The sequence below is a fragment of the Helicoverpa armigera genome, chromosome 12 (assembly GCF_030705265.1).
Source record: "Helicoverpa armigera isolate CAAS_96S chromosome 12, ASM3070526v1, whole genome shotgun sequence".
Taxonomy (NCBI): Eukaryota; Metazoa; Arthropoda; class Insecta; order Lepidoptera; family Noctuidae; genus Helicoverpa; species Helicoverpa armigera.
This window is the reverse complement of record NC_087131.1, coordinates 7,671,708-7,690,902: the sequence shown is the minus strand read 5'-3', so window position 1 is coordinate 7,690,902 and position 19,195 is coordinate 7,671,708. Positions and strand designations below refer to the sequence as shown.

The 19,195-nt window shown below is 33.4% G+C and overlaps 2 protein-coding genes across 2 annotated transcripts; one reads left to right on the top strand and one right to left on the bottom strand.

The window, feature by feature from the left end:
* The first annotated feature begins 6,841 nt into the window (after positions 1-6,841).
* LOC110383963 (non-homologous end-joining factor 1) lies at positions 6,842-9,545 on the top strand. The gene is made up of 5 exons (XM_021344952.3): positions 6,842-7,090; positions 7,459-7,656; positions 7,910-8,048; positions 8,340-8,475; positions 8,796-9,545. The coding sequence occupies exons 1-5, from the start codon at positions 6,956-6,958 to the stop codon at positions 9,058-9,060; spliced, it is 873 nt and encodes a 290-aa protein (XP_021200627.3). The 5' UTR covers positions 6,842-6,955; the 3' UTR covers positions 9,061-9,545.
* On the bottom strand, positions 9,536-18,867 carry LOC110384022 (ras-related protein Rab-8A). Its single transcript, XM_021345039.3, has 5 exons — positions 18,675-18,867; positions 13,949-14,148; positions 13,268-13,360; positions 12,648-12,761; positions 9,536-12,531 (listed from the first exon to the last, which is right to left on the bottom strand). Exons 1-5 carry the CDS (start codon positions 18,796-18,798, stop codon positions 12,448-12,450), a joined length of 615 nt encoding a protein of 204 aa, XP_021200714.1. The 5' UTR covers positions 18,799-18,867; the 3' UTR covers positions 9,536-12,447.
* Between the last annotated feature and the right edge of the window lie 328 nt (positions 18,868-19,195).

Genomic DNA, 19,195 nt, shown 5'->3' with positions numbered 1-19,195 from the left:
ATTTCGAATACAGGTGCCAATTAAACGTTTGCTAAACTTTTTTGTAATAACACAGCATATATTTAGATACCTATCAGTAGTTTTCTAAATTCTTCGATTAAAGTCATGATGACTTCACTAATCTAGACATTCTACTACCCATGTTGACGTTCACTCAACTACCTCAAATCCGGACTTTTAAGCAATTACAATCTAATCTGGTAGTTGAAGGTGTTCCAATTGCGGTACCTGACATCAATTTAAAGGGAGAACAATACGACTTTGCCCCTGTAATTCCCTTTAACACCTAAGCGTTTTTCGATCGCACATTATACCGGGCTATTCGGAAGATAAATAAACGATCCTGCCGTTAAATCGTACACATTGTTCGGCCTTTATGACCTTTTGCAAACACCAGTAGACGTTACCGCGATCTTAATTTTAAGCATCGCCATTTAGAATTTATATTGCAGCGAGGAAAGCAATAAAAAACTTCGTTAAGCTATTGCGAAGATTGCCCAAATTAACTTCAACACTCCCTTTTATTGTTTCGGCTCTTTGAGATTTTATTATTTATCCGACTTTATAAATAGATCACGTCGGATGATTGTTCCAATTTGGCCAATTGTAATTTGTTGCAGTTGTACTTAATGGGATCCAAACATTGCAACGTGAAGTTTTGCGGTGAGGCGCACTACCTACAGCATGTATTTTCACGGCTTTGCACAGGATTCGTACCTATTCGGCGCCAAAGCATGAGTTAATTATAAGTTGCAGAACCGTTTGTCGTGTCTCCTCGAACTTCTGGCATAATACTACTTAGCATACGCAGCCCGATATGCACGAAGATGGAATAATTTTGGGTAATGCAATACCCAGCTAGCTAAACGATTGTTGCTAAAGTTTCACGATCTTATTTATGAAAGTTGATAGTTAGACACTGCATTGTTTCTATTCTGTATGAAACAAATAGGTACTTACCTAATAAGAAGAATTATGCAAAACAAACTCAAACTCTGATTTTTCAACTCTACTTTTTTTATTCCATCATTACCACCCGCGCGTAGCACCTAACTGCGCATTCATTCATTGTCACACATGAAATGTCGCTACTAACAACACCTGTTACGAATTTTTCTACAGTTTTTTTTCAAACTGGCCGTATGCTCCTGTACGAATAACACATACGTCGGTGTCATTCGTGCCTGCGATACGACATAGGAGTTGATAAATGACATCATTTATTCCACCCTGTACACCCTTCCACAGTCCCCGTACACTGCTGTGTCCACACTTGATATATTAATCCAATCCAGTGTGCCCAAACGATCTGTATCGAAATATCATGCTGTAATCTAAACGTGTTTGTTTACTCATAATATTATATTATTTTTTCCGAATATATTCAGAACTGAAAGTGACAGCCTTTGTTGGATACTTACCTAGCTAAGTAGGTATATCTACTTACGCAGGTACTACTTACCGCTGATTATGATCGTGGTATGTACCTAGGTATATAAAAGTACATAATTATGTACAAAATTCAAAACCTTAGCAGTATAAGATTAATTTCGTCTAAGAAGGTACTCCCTGTCAACTAAGCCCAGTTTACCTTTGGACTTGTGCAGAAAAAAAACTTATAAGTTCTTTCTTTGTAACTTAGGCAAGCGATTTCATATTTATGTTTGAAGAAACAGATGCAGGTGAAACCGTGGGTAAAAGTTAGTCATTTAGTAATATTGCAATGTTAAAAATTACTTACATTACAATGTTTAAAAATACTAAATAACAACATGGCGCTGCCCATCGAGTAAACAAAGCTCCGTCAATATTTTTTGATTAAAAATAGAAATAGTTGCAATTAAGTATAACAAGTGTAATTAAAGTAAAGTAGATAGTGTAAATAATACGTGTAAGTGTTATCTAATAAAAACATTAACAAATAAAATAGTTTTGAGTGTCATAACAATTGGAACAGTGAAAAGGACATTTTTATCTATAAGACCAATAAAAACAGTTAAACAGTGACATAAATAACAATAAAAACACATAGTGCAATCAACAGTTTAGTGTAGTGCTATATAAAAACAATTCTCGGTCAAAAAACTGGAAAGAAACAAAAATAAGTGATTCACGAAGAAAAAAAACTGTCACTTTCAAATTTGAATATTCATAAACAGCCAATGTTCCGTCCCTTTCGAACAGTTTTTACCAGATACTTAATTTCGCACCTCATACTAACTGTTGTAATAGCAATGCTCTAAGGCAGTAAGACTGCGGTGTAGAGAGTGCCCGGTTCGAATCTCACCATCTGTTCACTTTTTGGAATTGAAATTTGAATATTTAAAATAACTAGAAACCGAACTTTATTGGATTGTAAGAAAATACAAAAAGTAAATTAAATATGGATTTCTTCGAAAATGTTACCATCTTTAGAAAGAAACCACTAAAACGCACTCAATCATTGTCAGATAGCACATTGAACGAGTGTGACCTTACCTGCAGCAACATGACACTAGATGGCACCACACAAAGTTTACCAAATATATCTGACGATGAAAACTGCGCATAAATAGACAAGCTAAAGAACGAAATACAGAAGTTAAGAACCGAATTAGACGCTGCGCATAATGAAATAAACAACCTGTCGATGGTCAACATGGAACTTAAACAATCAATACACGACATTAATGTGAAACATGATCTGGTAAAAAAAGCTACTAGAAGATTATCTAGCGATGTCAACATAACTCCAAACAAAAATAATAATATAAAGAACTCAACTCCACTGAACTCCAACTGCCAAAAAAAACAAAAACTGCTAACAACATCACTTGCCTGCACATCTCCGAACCAAAAGGATAAGTTACGTAATAATAAGGAAAGTAACACCACGAACGCCTCACAAAAAGTAGACACCACTTTAATAGTAGAAAATAGTGATCGAAGCCTCACGAAAAATAAAATATGCAAAGATGTTAGAACAGATAGAAACAAGCCGAAAATAATCTCAAATCCAAAACAGAAGAACAAATTGTGTATTGTGAGCTGTAACAATGTGGTAGAACCCTTATCATTAATAGAGAATATTTTCTCAGATCACTTCAATTACTGCCGTTACATATACCCTAATAGTACCACAAAACAAATTATTAGAAATATTGATAAGAAATTAAATAACTATACCTTTGAAGACTATTGCTTAGTATTCATTGGAGAAAATGACATAAGAGGAGAAGGTAACTACATAAGTTTAATAAATGATATAAAAGAATCACTCCGAAAAATTAAACATACCAACATTGTGCTATGTTTACCTACATATATAACAGGGTCACCTATTTATAATTTTAAAGTTGAAATGTTCAACAATCTTATGGATCTAGACTTACAAAACAATAACTACGCATATATCTTCGACAGCAACAGAGATCTAACCCTCGATATGTTCTCGATAAACAGTGGCAGAGTTAACAAACATGGAATGAGAAATATCTACAGTCGAATTATGGATAATATTCTTGTTGATCAGCACCTGTCAGCAGTGGAAACAGCAAGAGAATCCACACAAAGCAGTCTTCAAAGTAACGAGCTTTTTCTCGTATAAACACATGTACATTATGCATCAGAACGTAGCTGGTCTTCTAAATAAATCGGACCTAATGGCGCTGCATATTCAAGAGCTGCAAACTGAGAAAAACATAGACATTGACATTCTGTGTATTACTGAACACTTTGTTATTTCTGGACAAGAACCGCTGATTAACATACCAAATTTTAAGCTTGCAGCATGTTATTCAAGAACTACACAAAAAAGAGGAGGCTCCTGTATCCTTATAAAAAATAGACATGATTTTAAAGAAATTCCCAATACGTCTATCACTGGTATATTTGAGTATTGTGCAATAGAGTTGAGTCATCAGGGAATTATTGTAGTTTGTATTTATAGGCCACCAAAGATGTCATGTATTGATGTATTTATAGAAAATTTGGATAATTTATTACGAAAACTATGTACTAAAGCTAACAAAAAAATCGTCTTATGCGGAGACTTCAATATTAATATAGGTACTTAAAAGAAATTCTTACACGCTAGATTTTGAAAATCTACTTTTGAACTACAATCTTAAACTAGAATTTAAACAACCTACTAGAATAAAAAGTGGCACCTGTCTTGATAATTTTGCTCATAACTACAACCAAAGATGCGAAAGTTCTATAGTTGATTTTGCTTTGTCCGATCATACGGCTCAAATTATGAAAATACAAGTTAGTAAAACATTTGTTTTAAAACAATGGCGTATTCGGAAACGCGACATTTCGAAAGATAATTTAATATTATTTAAAAAGCACCTTCAGTGCCTATCTTTTTCGGAAGTGCTAGAATGTGATAACCCAAATGACGCATGCAATAAGTTTATGGACCTTTTTTGTTTGATTTACGATTTATGCTTTCCTTACAAATTAATCACCGTAACTCCGTACAATAAAGTAAAATGGATTTCCCGTGGAATAAAGATTTGTAGTAAAAGAAAAAGAAACCTACTTTGGAAATATAGAAAAGCTCCTTCGAGTGAAAATAAAAACATATTTAAAAACTATTCAAAACAATTATTAATCTTACACAAAAAGTACAAAACAATTACTTCATTAATAACTCACAAAACAAAAACAAAGCTTCATGGCAAGTAATTAATGCTAATAAAAATAAACTTATTGAACCAATACTGCAAATAAGTAAGGGCAATGAATTAATCAAAAATCCTAAACAAATTGCAGAATCATTTAACAGCTATTTTATAGACCAAGTGCAAGATATCTCTAGTAATAATTCAGATAGTAAATACGATATTCCTAATAATCCAAAGTCTTTATTTATGCATCCGGTAATAGACCGGGATATTACACGAGTGATAAAAAACTTAAAAAATAAAAATAGTTATGGCTATGACGGTATTCATACGGTCGTAATAAAGTATGTGTCTGATATTATAGCGAAACCCTTAAGTCATATACTTAATGCTTGTATTAGCACAGGTGTGTATCCAGATAAATTAAAGATAGTTGTGATAAAACCGCTTTTTAAAAAGAATAATAAGGAAGAAATGTCAAACTATAGGCCCGTGGCATTAATTCCTATATTTTCAAAGATATTTGAAAAAATTATATATGAATCTATTTATTCATTCATATCTAAAAATAATATATTATGCCAGGAACAAAAAGGATTCCGTAAAGACAAAAATATAAATATGGCAATATTTGATTTCTTAAAAGTTGTCATGAATAACATTGATAAGAAAAATCCCGTATGTTCAATATTTACAGATATGTCAAAGGCATTTGACTGTGTAAAATATGAAACTCTGTTAAATAAACTTCACAGCTACGGTATAAGAGGCAACGTTTTAAATTTAATTAAATCATACCTCACTGATCGGAAACAACACACAGAATTAACTAGAGTATGTACTAAAACAAAACGGAGATCAAATATCTATCAGACTGTAGAGTCACTAAATTTGGAGTACCACAAGGTAGCGTGCTTGGCCCATTACTATTCCTGCTTTACATAAACGACTTACCTGCTAATGTTCATCAACCTACGACATTATTCGCGGACGATAGTACTGTAACAATTGAATGCGGTGATAAAAGAAACTATGAGAAAGAAATAAATGACTCACTTAAATCGTTAATACATTGGCTGAATAAAAACAATCTTATAATAAATTTACAAAAAACTAAAGTCATGCATTTTTACCAAAGAAAACTTCCTGATAGTGTAGAGACTAAATATAAAGACCAAACAATAGATACAACCAGTGTGACTAAATTTTTAGGAATTAATATAGATGACAGATTGACATGGCGTCCTCATGCAGAATATTTATCCCAGAAACTAGCCAAAAATGCTTTCGTGCTTTATAACTTGTCAAAAAAGGTCAATTTAAATACGTTAGTATCCGCGTATCATGGATTAGTAGCTTCCGTATTGAGATATGGTATAATATTCTGGGGTAATTGTAGTGAAAGAGAGCGTATATTTAAAGCTCAAAAACGATGCATTCGTTCAATGACCGGTCTCAAGTCTACGGAAAGTTGTTTACCACAATTCAAAGCATTAAAAATCCTAACCTTTCCATCTCTATATATATTGGAAGTAGCGCTATTTGTAAAAACAAATCAACACCTATTTACATCACTGACTGAAGTTAGGAAACGTGCCGGACCAATGAGGTCGCAATATAAAGATAAGCTGTATTCCGGTGGACACAAAACCGCTTTACTAAAAAAGAATATTCTACATATGGGCCCTCAGATATACAATAAACTTCCGCAAAAATTAAAAGAGTTACCGACAAAATTATTTAAAAAATCTTTAGTTAAAATTTTACAGGACAGATGCTACTACAACATTAACGATTTCCTAAATGATGAATTAGATTAAAATTTGTTACTGTAAATAGTAAATTACGAGTTTATTGTAGAGTATACTTTTGAAATTTAATGTAAGTCGTATTTAGTTTTTTATTTTGTATTCATTAAGTTTTTTTTTTTTCTATTTAGAATTTTTTGTATTTTAGTTTTGTCGATTTTTTTTTTTTATTTAGAGTTTGGGTAGAATTTTAACTTAAAAATGTGTAATATTATAAGTTTTTAATATAATTAAGTTAAATTGTCAACGTCAACAAATACTTTGCATGCCGTAAGGCGAAATGTATTGAGACAATATAAATTAATTTACCACCATATCTGTAACATACATTTTCAGCAAATAAACGATTTCTATTTCTATTTCTATTTCTATTTCTAAACAGCAGCACGAACATAACGCAGATGACGGATGCTCTTCGCTGTCAATGTCATATTTGAGACTTCCAACGGGAAAATAAACTAATCGATAAATTGAACAAAATTATTGTTGTTGTGTACAAAATAATATCGAAATAAGCAAGAATTACTTCTTGAAACAATGTGGAAACGAATTAAAGACACAACATATTTTCTTTCATTTTCAAGTGATCGTGAATACGAGATATGCGTAACAGATTACGTTGGTGTTTGGACTTCATTTTACTCCGAAAAGGCATTCGTTGCTCAACTGAAAGTAAGTTTTATTATATCTTTTCTATGAAATGAACTGTTATTAATCACTAAATTAAAAATAATCTTCATAAAAACAGAGTCGAACTTTGCAGCTAGCAAGCAGGTATAGTTCGCTACAATGTTTTTGTAGGAGTCCAACTGCCTGAAACAGAGAAGGCATCCTAGATGTTCTATTTACTACATTATAATCACTGTTATTCACCGTAGTCTCATGGGAACTTCGTGCACCCAGATAAACAGTAGTCTACGATGTAGTTCCTGAAATTAGCATGTTCAAACAGACTAATTTACACTCTTGCGATGTATTATATTTATAGAAGGAAAACCTAATTTAAAATGTTATAATTTTGTGCTTATTGCATGTTACAGGAAAGTAATGACGGCCTTGAAATGGAAGACAGTGAGTTTGTACAAAAAGGTGTACATTTGCTCACAAATCTCGATAACTTGAAGAAGTTTGGTATAGAAAGCAAAGACAATGGTAAAAGTTTATTTATTACCTTGACAATATCATTGGGATTCCTTTTTAACTTTGAATGTAAACTATCAAAGGGCTCGGAAGAATTAGTAAGTATCAATAAGAGTAGGTAATGTTGAGTGTTAATGCTAATATTTTCCTGCACTTTTTGGTTGAAATTTATTTATAGCCTTTTGATATTTTTTTTTTATTCTTTGTGCCCTTTGTCTAATTCTCTTCTCTATTGTTATCGAGTTTTTTCCAAACTCGCTTAGGATTTTTTTCCATGAAAATTTAATTTATTTTCTATGTCAACCGCGTTAAATAATTTATTTGGTGTATAAGAAACATTGTATTTTCCAGTATTTCCAGAAAGTCACCCGGCCACTGTTAAATGTTATTTGTGACATACGAGAAAGTGAGACTGAACTGAGACGCCTGTTGGTGCGAAAAGACAAACAAATAGAAGAATACAAATCTGAGGGTGGTGAGATTGTATTAAGTAAGTAGAACGGTTAATTAATCTGAGTTCATCTTAATATTTATCCTGTCTTGTGACAGGGTCCGCTTACCGTGTCTTCATCTTCCACCTCGCTTTATCCAAGAAATCTTCCTCTTCGAGTTCGCAGATTAATTGATAATTAGTTATCTAAATTGTACATAAACATACATATATTATAGCTGATTACACACTATATTTTTTGAGAAATTAATAAGAGAAACTCATTTATGTATAAACTTGGTTCACACAACAACATCATGGAATATTTATACTGATTTGAAAACATTTCAGGACATCTCAAAACAGTGCCATTTAATGATGAGGAACATGTGCAGAAATACAGGGAGTATGAAAGACAGTTTGGAGCATGCAATAAGTCCCCGACTTTCATTAAAGAAGTTATTGAGCTTTTGGAGAAAAATGTTCTGTAAGTATTTTTTACAAACTGCATGAGTATTAAGGCACCTTCCTTGCTGACTGTTATATATAATAGAGTAAAGTAGGAGAGGGGAGGTCAGTGCCCAGCTGAGGGACAGGCTAAAAGCAAAAAAAGCTGCCACATAATATTAATTACAAAAACTAAGTTATGCTCTGGATAACTTGTGTGTCATATATAAGAATACATACAATAAATACAATCATATTGATAAGTATGATATGAAGTAATATCTTGCATATTTAATTTTATCAGCATAAAACCGTTCCTATTCTGAAGCCTGTTTTAACTCTAACTCATTTAAATTATAGGAAGCAAAAACCTGCTGTACATCCAGAACCAGCACCAAAAATTAAGATAGAAGCTGGTCCTTCTACTAAAATCGTGCCGGGCCCCTCTATCAAGATGGAACCTGACACAACAGTCCTGACGGAGCCCGAGCCTCCTGTCAAGCAAGAAACTACTGAAGAAACAAATGCACAAGTTGTTACCGCATCAGTAAGTTTCAAACAAGAGATCAAACGAGAAACGTTACGAGCTCACGTTCCACGTAAACGGTCACGATTCAACTTTTAACTTTTTGAGCGTAGTGGAATCCATCCTTTACTATTATAATATCAAAATTATTATGCTGTATATATGCTACAGCCTTGCCAATTGAGGCATGGTGATATTAAGACTGTTTATTTACCTAAATGTTTATTTTTTATGAACTAGTTTTAATATATTTTACAAATTAATATATTATGTTATAAATAAATTTAATGTTCATAATGTAAATTAGGTATATATGGAATTTATTATGTGTTTATTTTATTTTCTGAGAATAATGTTTTGCTGACTTATAGATTTTTTTTTGATGAAATGGATCTCTTTATAAATGTTATTTTCATAAACATAATATCTAAAATGTAGTAATCAAGGATTCTATTGTATAATGAAATATCAAAGTAATTAAATGTAATAGAGATATCTTACCATTAAATCTTTTTCGAAAATAATGATAATAGAATACGAAGCATATCTGTGTAGATTGAAATGAAATAAACACTTTAATTTTATATTAAAACTTTTATTATACATTGAACTGTTAAAATCTAATGTTAGTTTAGTTGTGCTAGTGTAAAAAATGTTACGACTAGTGCGTTCTATTGGAGCTGCGAGCGATAACTAAACGTAATATAACAATGACTAAGCTTAACAATACAATATTCTTATTATTTTAACTTATTTTAATATTAATACAGCGCTATGTATACGACAGTATCATAAAGAAGGTAATTTTTATTTTTCTGAAGTTACATATTTGGATTTAACAATATTTCAAAGATGATATTTAGTATTAAATTTTAATTCGTTGTACAAAGCATTACCAATTTAGCGCATTATCAACTCATGCAAGACCAAAAACGTAGGTTTCTCACAAATCATTTTGGCATATTATATAGAATAGAAGTGTGTAACATACAATAAATAGTGGATAGGTGTTTACGACTTCAGCAAGGGAAATATAACACACACACACACTATACTACCTCTTTAATACAGTCTGTGAAACTATACCAATATCGGAATGAATCAAGCTGAACACTTGGTCCATCAAAAGGTCTTGAAATTCTCAAGAATGTTTTTCAAATTGAAGGATCACTGATATTTATTTTAATGAACAGTCACAGCTCTGAATCCTGATGCAAAATCTGGTGTAATTTGATCTAGTATCATTGTAAGTGTTAAGTGTTGTTTTTACTGTCCAGCAGTATTTAGGGGCCGGCCCTATTAGATTTTTGCTCTGACTGTTTATCCACTTCACAAATTAAATATTAACTAAAAGCTACCATTTTCTGAAGCGTTGAACTAAAGTTTGCTTTACATAGGTACAATGTTATGACTTGTTAAGAAAAAATTAAGCAGCACCCACACGAAATTAACAAGGTTTTCTCTGGGCAGGCGACTATTTGTCTATTTACATTAGGGAACATGTCTTTTATTCAGAATTTGGCAACATTTAAAAATTGCCTATGTATGTTTGTCTTACACTCTTATCCTCTTCCACGTTGTAACTATGGATTTTCAGATTCCTCAGTTCATTAGGTATCTAATTTAAGTTTCAAACATGAGTATAGTTTTAAGCATAAAATAGGTGTACGCTTATTAACAATATAACATTAAAAGCTTATAAATAAGTCTCCAATGACCGCATTAGTTGTAACCTTTCGCCAAATTTTAATGGAAATGCAATTATCAACAAACGCATCTAATACAAAACGACTCCTATATATTTTTTAAATTCGTTAGATATATAATAATGTGCTTTTTATTATTGAGTCTATAATATTTGCTGAGCAAGTCTGATAGTCGCGTAGGCTTTATTAATACTTTTAAACCGACAACATTAAAGGCCTTCTCAGTGTCAGTAGTTTTAAATTTAGTTAATAATTAAAACAAGATAAATGCGACCAGCTAGAATTTATTGGTAATTGGTGTTATTTAAAGAGCTTTCGGCCACCCTGACGAATTCAAAATTTGATACGCGTCTGGGTACCTAGATGTATCTTTTCAAAACATCTGCGCTCTGCCTCAATTTAAAATTATTATTGACTGCACCGAGATGGAAACTATTTTCTTTATCATGATGGTCAGTCATAATGACATAGTTTTTCACTTATTGTCACTTTCTTATTTATAGCATTTCATTATCAATTTTATTTGTGAAACTTGAACATACAACTTCTTAAAATTGACTTTACACCGTATAGATTAAGTATAGGTTTATGAAATTGAAATATTTCTAGTTAGTAGTTTCTATGATAGAATTAGGTAATGAAATCTACAACTATTTTTAAATCTAACTTATTTCACGTATCATTAAATTAGGTATTTCAAATTTCACGAATAAAAACCGATAAAATGTACCGAAAATCCATGTAGCCGCTGGTCTATTTATCTTTTTGTTTTTGATAAATACATCTATTGCACTTTGAGGAAAAGAAAATATGGATTGAGACGTTTAGTAACACTTCATTATAAGGTGCATTCAGAAATCGCGATAGGTCTTATACGCAGGCGAACTAGCACGCACTCTCGAGTCCCTTAAGACTCATAATTTTCGCTCATTTCCTCACAAGAGGGGCAAAAATGATGTGTCTTGACAGTCTCGATAGTGCGCCCTATTTCGCCAAATTAGCACACAGATTGCATAAAGCGACCACTCCCACCCTCTTACCAGACTACATTTTTAAAATCATTATCTTAATAATTTAAATTAACTAAATCCTAAACGTTATTTTAGTGGTAAGAGGGTTTTAAAACAAGACTTGTCAGCCGTTTTCTGATTAGTCAGCGTACTTGTAAATACCAAAGAGAAAACGACTTTGATTCCCCTGACGCATGATTTGGGCGCTCGCCAATGTTTACATCTGAGATATCAGACTAGACTATCTGTATCTATCATTCTGTGTTTGTATTCTACAACGCTTACAATTTATTTTACAGGAGACTGATTTTGTTCATTCATCTTTATCGTCGTGTACCTACTTGCTATATCTTTTCAAACAGCAATACTACACAGTTCTCGATTATTATAAGTCTTAGGCGTCGTCCTAATTGGCAGCGATCGCACGATGGCGCGATGCGTTTTTCATCTAAGACGTCGTCCTAATTGACAGCGATTGTACGATGGCACGATGCGTTCTCGTCGTTCGATGAGTTCAAACATACAGATTTCATCAGAGTGTCCTATTTGAACCTCGCAAGTGAGATAGTGAGATCGCGAGATGAAAAACGCATCGCGCCATCGTGCGATCGCTGCCAATTAAGACGACGCCTTAAACTGACATTGTAGTCGATAAAACTCATATAATATCAAACAGTAAATCAGTCAAGCCTATCATATCTCAGATGAAAACTTGGCCGACATCATTCATCGTTGCGGTCTACGAACGCAGGAATGCTACAATAATTAGGCTAACAGCTACACTTTGACACGTCCGTCTCGGATTCAGAAGGCTTTATTACGTTGTCCCTTTCCTTCAGCTCGAAGGCATCCGCCTGAAAAATACATTTTACAACATTAAAAAGGCTGAAGCGACCTCATAAAGGTGATGGCTTCTAAAGGTTTTTCTCTTGGTCCAAATTATATCGTTCAAGAAAAAAGTGTTACTTACTTTGGTCTCTCGGTATTCTCTAATTTTCCTGGCTAATGTCAAAAAGGCTTCTTCTATGTTTATGTTGCTTTTACACGACACCTCGAAGAACGGCATATCGAAGTCGTCCGCTATCTGAAATCATTGTATTGTCTTTCATTTAATACAACTCTAATTTGGCACGATATACTTAATAAGCTCTAAAAACATTCAGCGCATTTATATAGTAGTATGTTTAAAAAATCTTTCATGTCATAGTGTAGGTACTTTAATATCTGCCCCTGGATATCCAGAAACATTTGATTTCTAAATATCCTGGCCTGTGGCTTATTTTTTCACCGATATAGGTTCTGATAAGACCTTCGTTTAACATTGGATCTCATCAATTTGATGAACCGGCGGCGTTTAGGCGCCTTTGATAATGATGATTGCACCGTAACTGATTAAAATCGTGATATTTTGAATACCGTTTTGGTTTTATTTCTGTGGGAATAAACCTCACTTTGATGAAAACAAGGTCATTTTGTATGATTCACAATTTGATACGAGTAAGTCAAAGTCATCATCATCAATCTTTTTCCAAATATTCTACTGGAAATCCTTGCAAATGTGCCGTGGCTTCAATTATAGAATAATGTTACCTTTTGGCCCCTCTCTTTTGGTACAGCTCTGTGGTTCTCGTGAACATCACACTTGTTGCCGACTAACACCTTGATCACGTCGGGAGACGCGTACTGAAAATGTAATACCAAATCAGTTAATACTGACTGATGCATAATTTGGGTCTTAAAAAAATTGGCTATAGATACTGAGGATGAAAAATACTAGGTCGTATAAAAAATACTCTGTGAGAAATCACTAAGGTCAACAGTTTTTATAATATCATGGTTATCCAATCTTTGGCAATGACTTACAGACCAGTTGATTATAATCTACAAAATATTTGTTTCAATTCCAGACACAATTCGACACGACCATGAACTTCATAGAAGTACCTACCTATTAACACCTTGGTACAGTTGCTACCGTATTATCAATCAAAGGCATGTAGACATGTATAATTATTGACGCTATCGTGGTGAGTTATTATTTGTCGTTAAATCAAAGTAAATTACCCACTATCCCTTGACGTTACAATATAGGCACCGTAATCGCTCTTGCCTTGAACACCGACAATGGATGACTATCAGCTAATTGAACATTTATAATGGTCTTTCTACGAGTCCTGCTCGAATATCAAAGAAATATTTCCCGAACTAACGGTAGGAGGTTAATCTAGTAGATTGATAATTTTCGATAGTTCTAGTGAATTTATCTCTCACCTCTTGAATGTTCCTGAGCCAGTACGACAAATGATTGAATGACTCCAGATTAGTGATGTCGTACATAAGTATAATGCCCATAGCACCGCGATAGTACGCCGTGGTGAGTGTTCGAAACCTCTCCTGACCAGCCGTGTCCCATATTTGGAGTTTGATTGGCACGCCGTCTAAGTTTATTATCTTCTGTTTGAAATCTATGCCTGGAAATGTTATATAATTGTGGTTAGATACAATGAAGCTTATTGTGTGGCCAATTTCGTAATGTTGACGGATCTTGCTTGGACAGTCAGTTAGGAAGATCTATTGACTTCGAGATGTTAAGTCTAGCTTACACTCCTGCTATAGAACTTCCACTTTTTATAGTATTTTATTTTATTGAACTTCGTAATTGAGCCCTGTATGGAATTGAAGTAAATTCCCTGCTTTAACCAGGTTTGACTTAGTGTGTGGGTGAAAAGATTACAAAATTGTGGTAATCGATTTCTGCATTTTCTTACGGTAAATGAATCAAATTATGACAAATAATTTCTATAATAAGAGGACGACACTACCGTGTATATCCAAAACACTGTAACTCGAGTTACAGTCTTTTGCCTTAATAGCGCTCATTTGATTCCTTCGAGGCAGTTACATATCTCTATAATATTACTTTTTCATTTTAAAGTACATAGAAGGAGATAGGAGCACCTAAAAAACACTGTATTTTAGTTACATTTATGGTTTAGTTTGGCATATCACTGTAATTGAAGTTACAGTGTGTTGGCAAAACATTTTACGCGCGAATAGCCGAAAGCTTTAGATACAGTGTTTTCGATACCCAAACAATCTTGACACGCCGCGCGCGGCGACACTTCTCTGCGCGTAATACTTGCAAGACGCGCGGGGGGTGGAGCGAGGGCTCAACGGTTAGTAGTCAGTCGTGAATCATTGCTTGCTCGGACGCGCGTGTTTTGATCGATGGCGCGTACCTACTTTCGATAGATTTTCGTTTGTGCGTTTAAACGAGTTTATAAATAATAACAATGAGTGGGTATCGAAATAGATTATTAGTGAAATTGTCACAAAGCAATAAACAACATCACAACAACTCATCATGTACCACAATGGCTTCAGAATTAAACAGTGTGTTGAATGAAAAAGAGAATATCACCGGCATTAATAAGGAGCGTCCTGGTATCAATACATCATACGATTGTGGTAGCATTGAATATGATTGTTCCACATATGCATTCGATTCACGTAATATAAGCCCCTTGATACCCCTTAGTGAATCTCAAATAAATGAGTGTATTGCCGACAATCTTGGTGGCGACGTCAACTACGTTGATTTATTACCCGTACCTGCTTCTAGTACCAATCAAGAATTATGCAAGGATTTAAGTAGCCAACCCTGCGCAGAGAGTCCATCATTCCATTCTGATACTGGACCCGTAATTAATGTAGACGCGGCGCCCTCTTCTACTTCCAACGTAGAGTGTCTCGATACGTCAAGTGCTGTATTTCCGTGTGAAACACTAGAAGAAACTTATTCTCCACCAGTCAAAAGATGCCGAGACCCTAACGTTATTTTGGAAAATCAAGCAAAAAAGCATCCCATGAGACCTTCTTGCCAAAACTGCAAAAAAAACTGTTCTGTTAACATCTCTGAATCCAACAGAGAGACCATTCACAGTCAGTTTTGGAGTATGGACAGACAGAGACGACGGGATTACTTATCAAGACAGGTGCATAAAATGTCCACGGCAACCAAAACGGCTGGTCCTACCTCAAGGCGACACAACACTTTGACATGGACTCTTAATGAGTTCAAGGTATGCAAAACATTTTTTTTAAATACCTTAGGATACAGTAACGATGAAGCAGTCCAGGCTGTTCTAAAACAAAATCACTTGAGTGGAAATAAAAATCCTAAAATTAGTGCTGCTCCTGATCCCAGAGGTCGTCACACACCTTATAATGCTTATTCTGCGGAGTACGAAGACGAAATGAAGAATTTTATATTAAAGTATAATCCTATGCCATCACACTATAATATAAAACATGCGCCTAACAGAAAATATCTGCCAGTAGGCGTGAATTTTACATCCATATACAAAGAATTTCAAATATACTGTCAAGAGAAAAACCTGAAAGTTTGTAGTTGGGCACATTTTCACCAGATGATCAAACAGCTCAATCTTTCTACAGCAGAGCCAGCTCAAGATATTTGTACAAAATGTAGAAACCACGAGGTAAAACATAAAGCATTACCTCTACCGTGTAATTGTACTGACTGTATAGATATAGGCAAACATTTAGAAAACAAAAGAGATTCAAGAAGAGATTTGAAAGCAATAGAAGAAAAGTGTGAAAATTCAGAAGGACGAGACGTGCTGTATACTGTAGATATGCAAAAAGCTATTTGTATGCCACTGTTAACTACAAAAGAATACTTTTTCAAGAAAACTCGTACTTTTCAATGAATCATTTGTGCCTCCGGGAAAAACAAACAGGCTGTCTGTGCCGTTTGGCATGAGGGAGAAAGTGGTAGAAAAGCTCACAATGTTGCTTCTACGTACACCCATTTTCTTAGAAAATATTGCAGAGACCTGAAGTCCGTAACATTTTTCTTGGATAATTGTAATGCACAAAATAAAAATAAGATACTATTGTCTGCTTTGATAAGAGTTATTAATGATAAAATGACAAATATAGACAAAATTACTCTGGAATACTTTGAACCAGGACACACCTTTATGGCCGCTGATGCTGTACACGCCGCAATCACAAAAAAATTGAAATCTAAGGGACAAGTCTACGATATAGATGATTTTATATGTACAATTAAAAGTTCACGAAAAAACATGCAAGTCGACTTATTAGGTCACCAAAATATGATAATGTTTAGTAATGATTCCAAAGTAGCATTTCCCAAAGAATATAACATACATAACCTTAAAGTAATCGAATTTAGAAGAAATAATGTAACAATATTTGTTAAGAATGATTACAATGCTGAATTTAAAGAGATATTTTTTTTGAAAAAGAAAATAGAAATAATATTGCGGGCAAAAATATCAAACGGAGTAAATGATCTTTTGGAAGACATACCTAAGGAGAGTCAACCCAGAGGTATTAGCGAGATTAAAAAAGAGTTATTAGACTTGTGCAAGTCAATACCTCAAACAAGAACATTTTTTTATGAAAATCTTGTTGTCTCGGAATCACCCGATCTTGACGAACACATTGATACTGATTTAATATAACTTCTAAGTAATTTACAGACTGATTACTAATAAAAACTTGATCTCATTATTGAATTTTTTGTATTTAATTTGCATTTTTTTTTAGTTTTGTTATGTTAATTTTAATTTTACTGCAACGGTTATTCTACCTAAGAAATAAGTAAGAATTAAGAAATAATAATTGATGTTTGGAGAAGTCTAAGTTGAGCTTTTGTTATTCAAGTATTTTTGATTTTATTTTTGAAATGTTTGATTTTATTTGTAATTTTTCGTTTGATTATAATGTAAGATTTGATTCATTTTATTATAACAAATAAATAATTTTTAATGTAAATTCTGTTTTATTATTTTTGACATAAGTGGACCCAAACAAAATTTAACACCCCTATAACACTTTGTAACTGTAAGTATTTAAAATTGTCAATGTAAATTCATTCGGACATCCTCATAAATACTTATTATTGTTAAGGTAATACACTGTATTTGAAAATACAGTGTTTTTGTATGATCCATTGGCTCTGTTCTCATAAAACCAATACACTGTAACTAAATATACAGTGTTCTGCTCAAACAATCGGATAAATAAATCTTAGTTTTATTGGGGCAATACACGTTTACTTAGTTAAGTCTTATTGTATGGATCGTATGGTTGTAAAATTAAGATGGTTAGATTAGACGTAAAAATGCCTATAATTTGGTACCTATTACTATATACTTTATTTTTAATATATTAAGAAAACAAACCAAAAATCAAAAAAAGTTTTAATAGCCCTTTACACGAAAAAGGTACTTTTGAGATACAGTGTTTTGGATTTACACGTCAGGACAGGACTTCAGGTTTTTATTTAAAAAACGCTTATGGGGAAAAATTACCACTTTCCTGAAACTTATGATTGAAGTTGATTGTTTATTGATGACCTGCACAGTCATCGAATGAAGGTGCTATAAACTAATGATTAGATAATTATCATACGGTTTGGCTCAGTTTGGTAGGAAGGTGCTTAGTCATACAACTTCTTACAGACGTCTAAAGTAATGCTAAAACTTCGCCATACGTCTTAAAATCTCATTTTATACTAATGTAGCTACGAGTAATACCAAGACGAAAAGCTTTTTGTTAAAGTACGTTCTTAAACACAAAAACCTTCTCGTAAAATCTCAAAGTTCGTACAGCACTTGCAAGTGGCCAACTTCGTCGTGACTCTAAGCAAAAAATATACGAATTACATGTTGTAAAACAAGTTGTTTCTATGTCTTTGACTACATAGCTCACTGACGTTGGTCGGCCACTAACATTTAACTGTAAAATGGTCTGCAAAGGGAAGTCCTGGGCATATAAATATTTAAAAGGCTATTTCACGTCACATGTTCCATTGTTTCCCGCTTTACATCCGCAATATAAAATATAATCGCAGATTCGTTATGTTACAAAACGGCACTAAAAAACAGCATCACCTGTCTCACAAAGGCTCGTAAAACTAAAAATAAATACATTTGCTTACCTATAGTGGATATGTATATATCGTAATATCTCTCATCACAATATCTGTGCACTATACACGTTTTGCCTACATTAGAATCACCTAAAACTAGTAATTTATACGTTGCAGAAAAATCTAAAGCCATTTTTTGTTTACTTTGTTGTTGGTACGCGAGCGATGGCCCAAAACATAGGTGGAACTGTCAAAGTGAGAAAAATCAATGAGGGTAACTGCGCATGTGCGGGATCGCCCGTTGTCTTACCTTGCAACAAGTAACTATAACTATTTTACTAACACAGGCTACGGCTAGGGGTTACCCTGCACCGGTCACTGACTTGTAATAAACCTACGTAGTTAGGTACAGCGTATCCTGTAATTTTAATCAGATTACAAAATCCCTATGCACTTTCTGAGCCATTTATTTAGCAGAATTATACTTTTTACATTTTCCAAAATGCATAGGATAGAATCCTTTATAATTTTATTATTGGTAGATCTTCAATGATCGTTTATTGAACTATAAGTACCTGTGATATATTGAT

What these genes read in the sequence shown, in the direction of transcription:
- LOC110383963 (XM_021344952.3), top strand. Translation starts at nt 6,956, where the DNA reads ATGTGGAAACGAATTAAAGACACAACATATTTTCTTTCATTTTCAAGT. An exon ending in CATTCGTTGCTCAACTGAAA is followed by an intron (nt 7,091 to 7,458) that starts GTAAGTTTTATT and finishes TGCATGTTACAG; the next exon opens with GAAAGTAATGACGGCCTTGA. An exon ending in CAAAGGGCTCGGAAGAATTA is followed by an intron (nt 7,657 to 7,909) that starts GTAAGTATCAAT and finishes TGTATTTTCCAG; the next exon opens with TATTTCCAGAAAGTCACCCG.
- LOC110384022 (XM_021345039.3), bottom strand. Translation starts at nt 18,798, where the DNA reads ATGGCTTTAGATTTTTCTGCAACGTATAAATTACTAGTTTTAGGTGAT. An exon ending in TATATACATATCCACTATAG is followed by an intron (nt 14,149 to 18,674) that starts GTAAGCAAATGT and finishes TAACATTTCCAG; the next exon opens with GCATAGATTTCAAACAGAAG. An exon ending in GAGAATACCGAGAGACCAAA is followed by an intron (nt 12,532 to 12,647) that starts GTAAGTAACACT and finishes TGTATTTTTCAG; the next exon opens with GCGGATGCCTTCGAGCTGAA.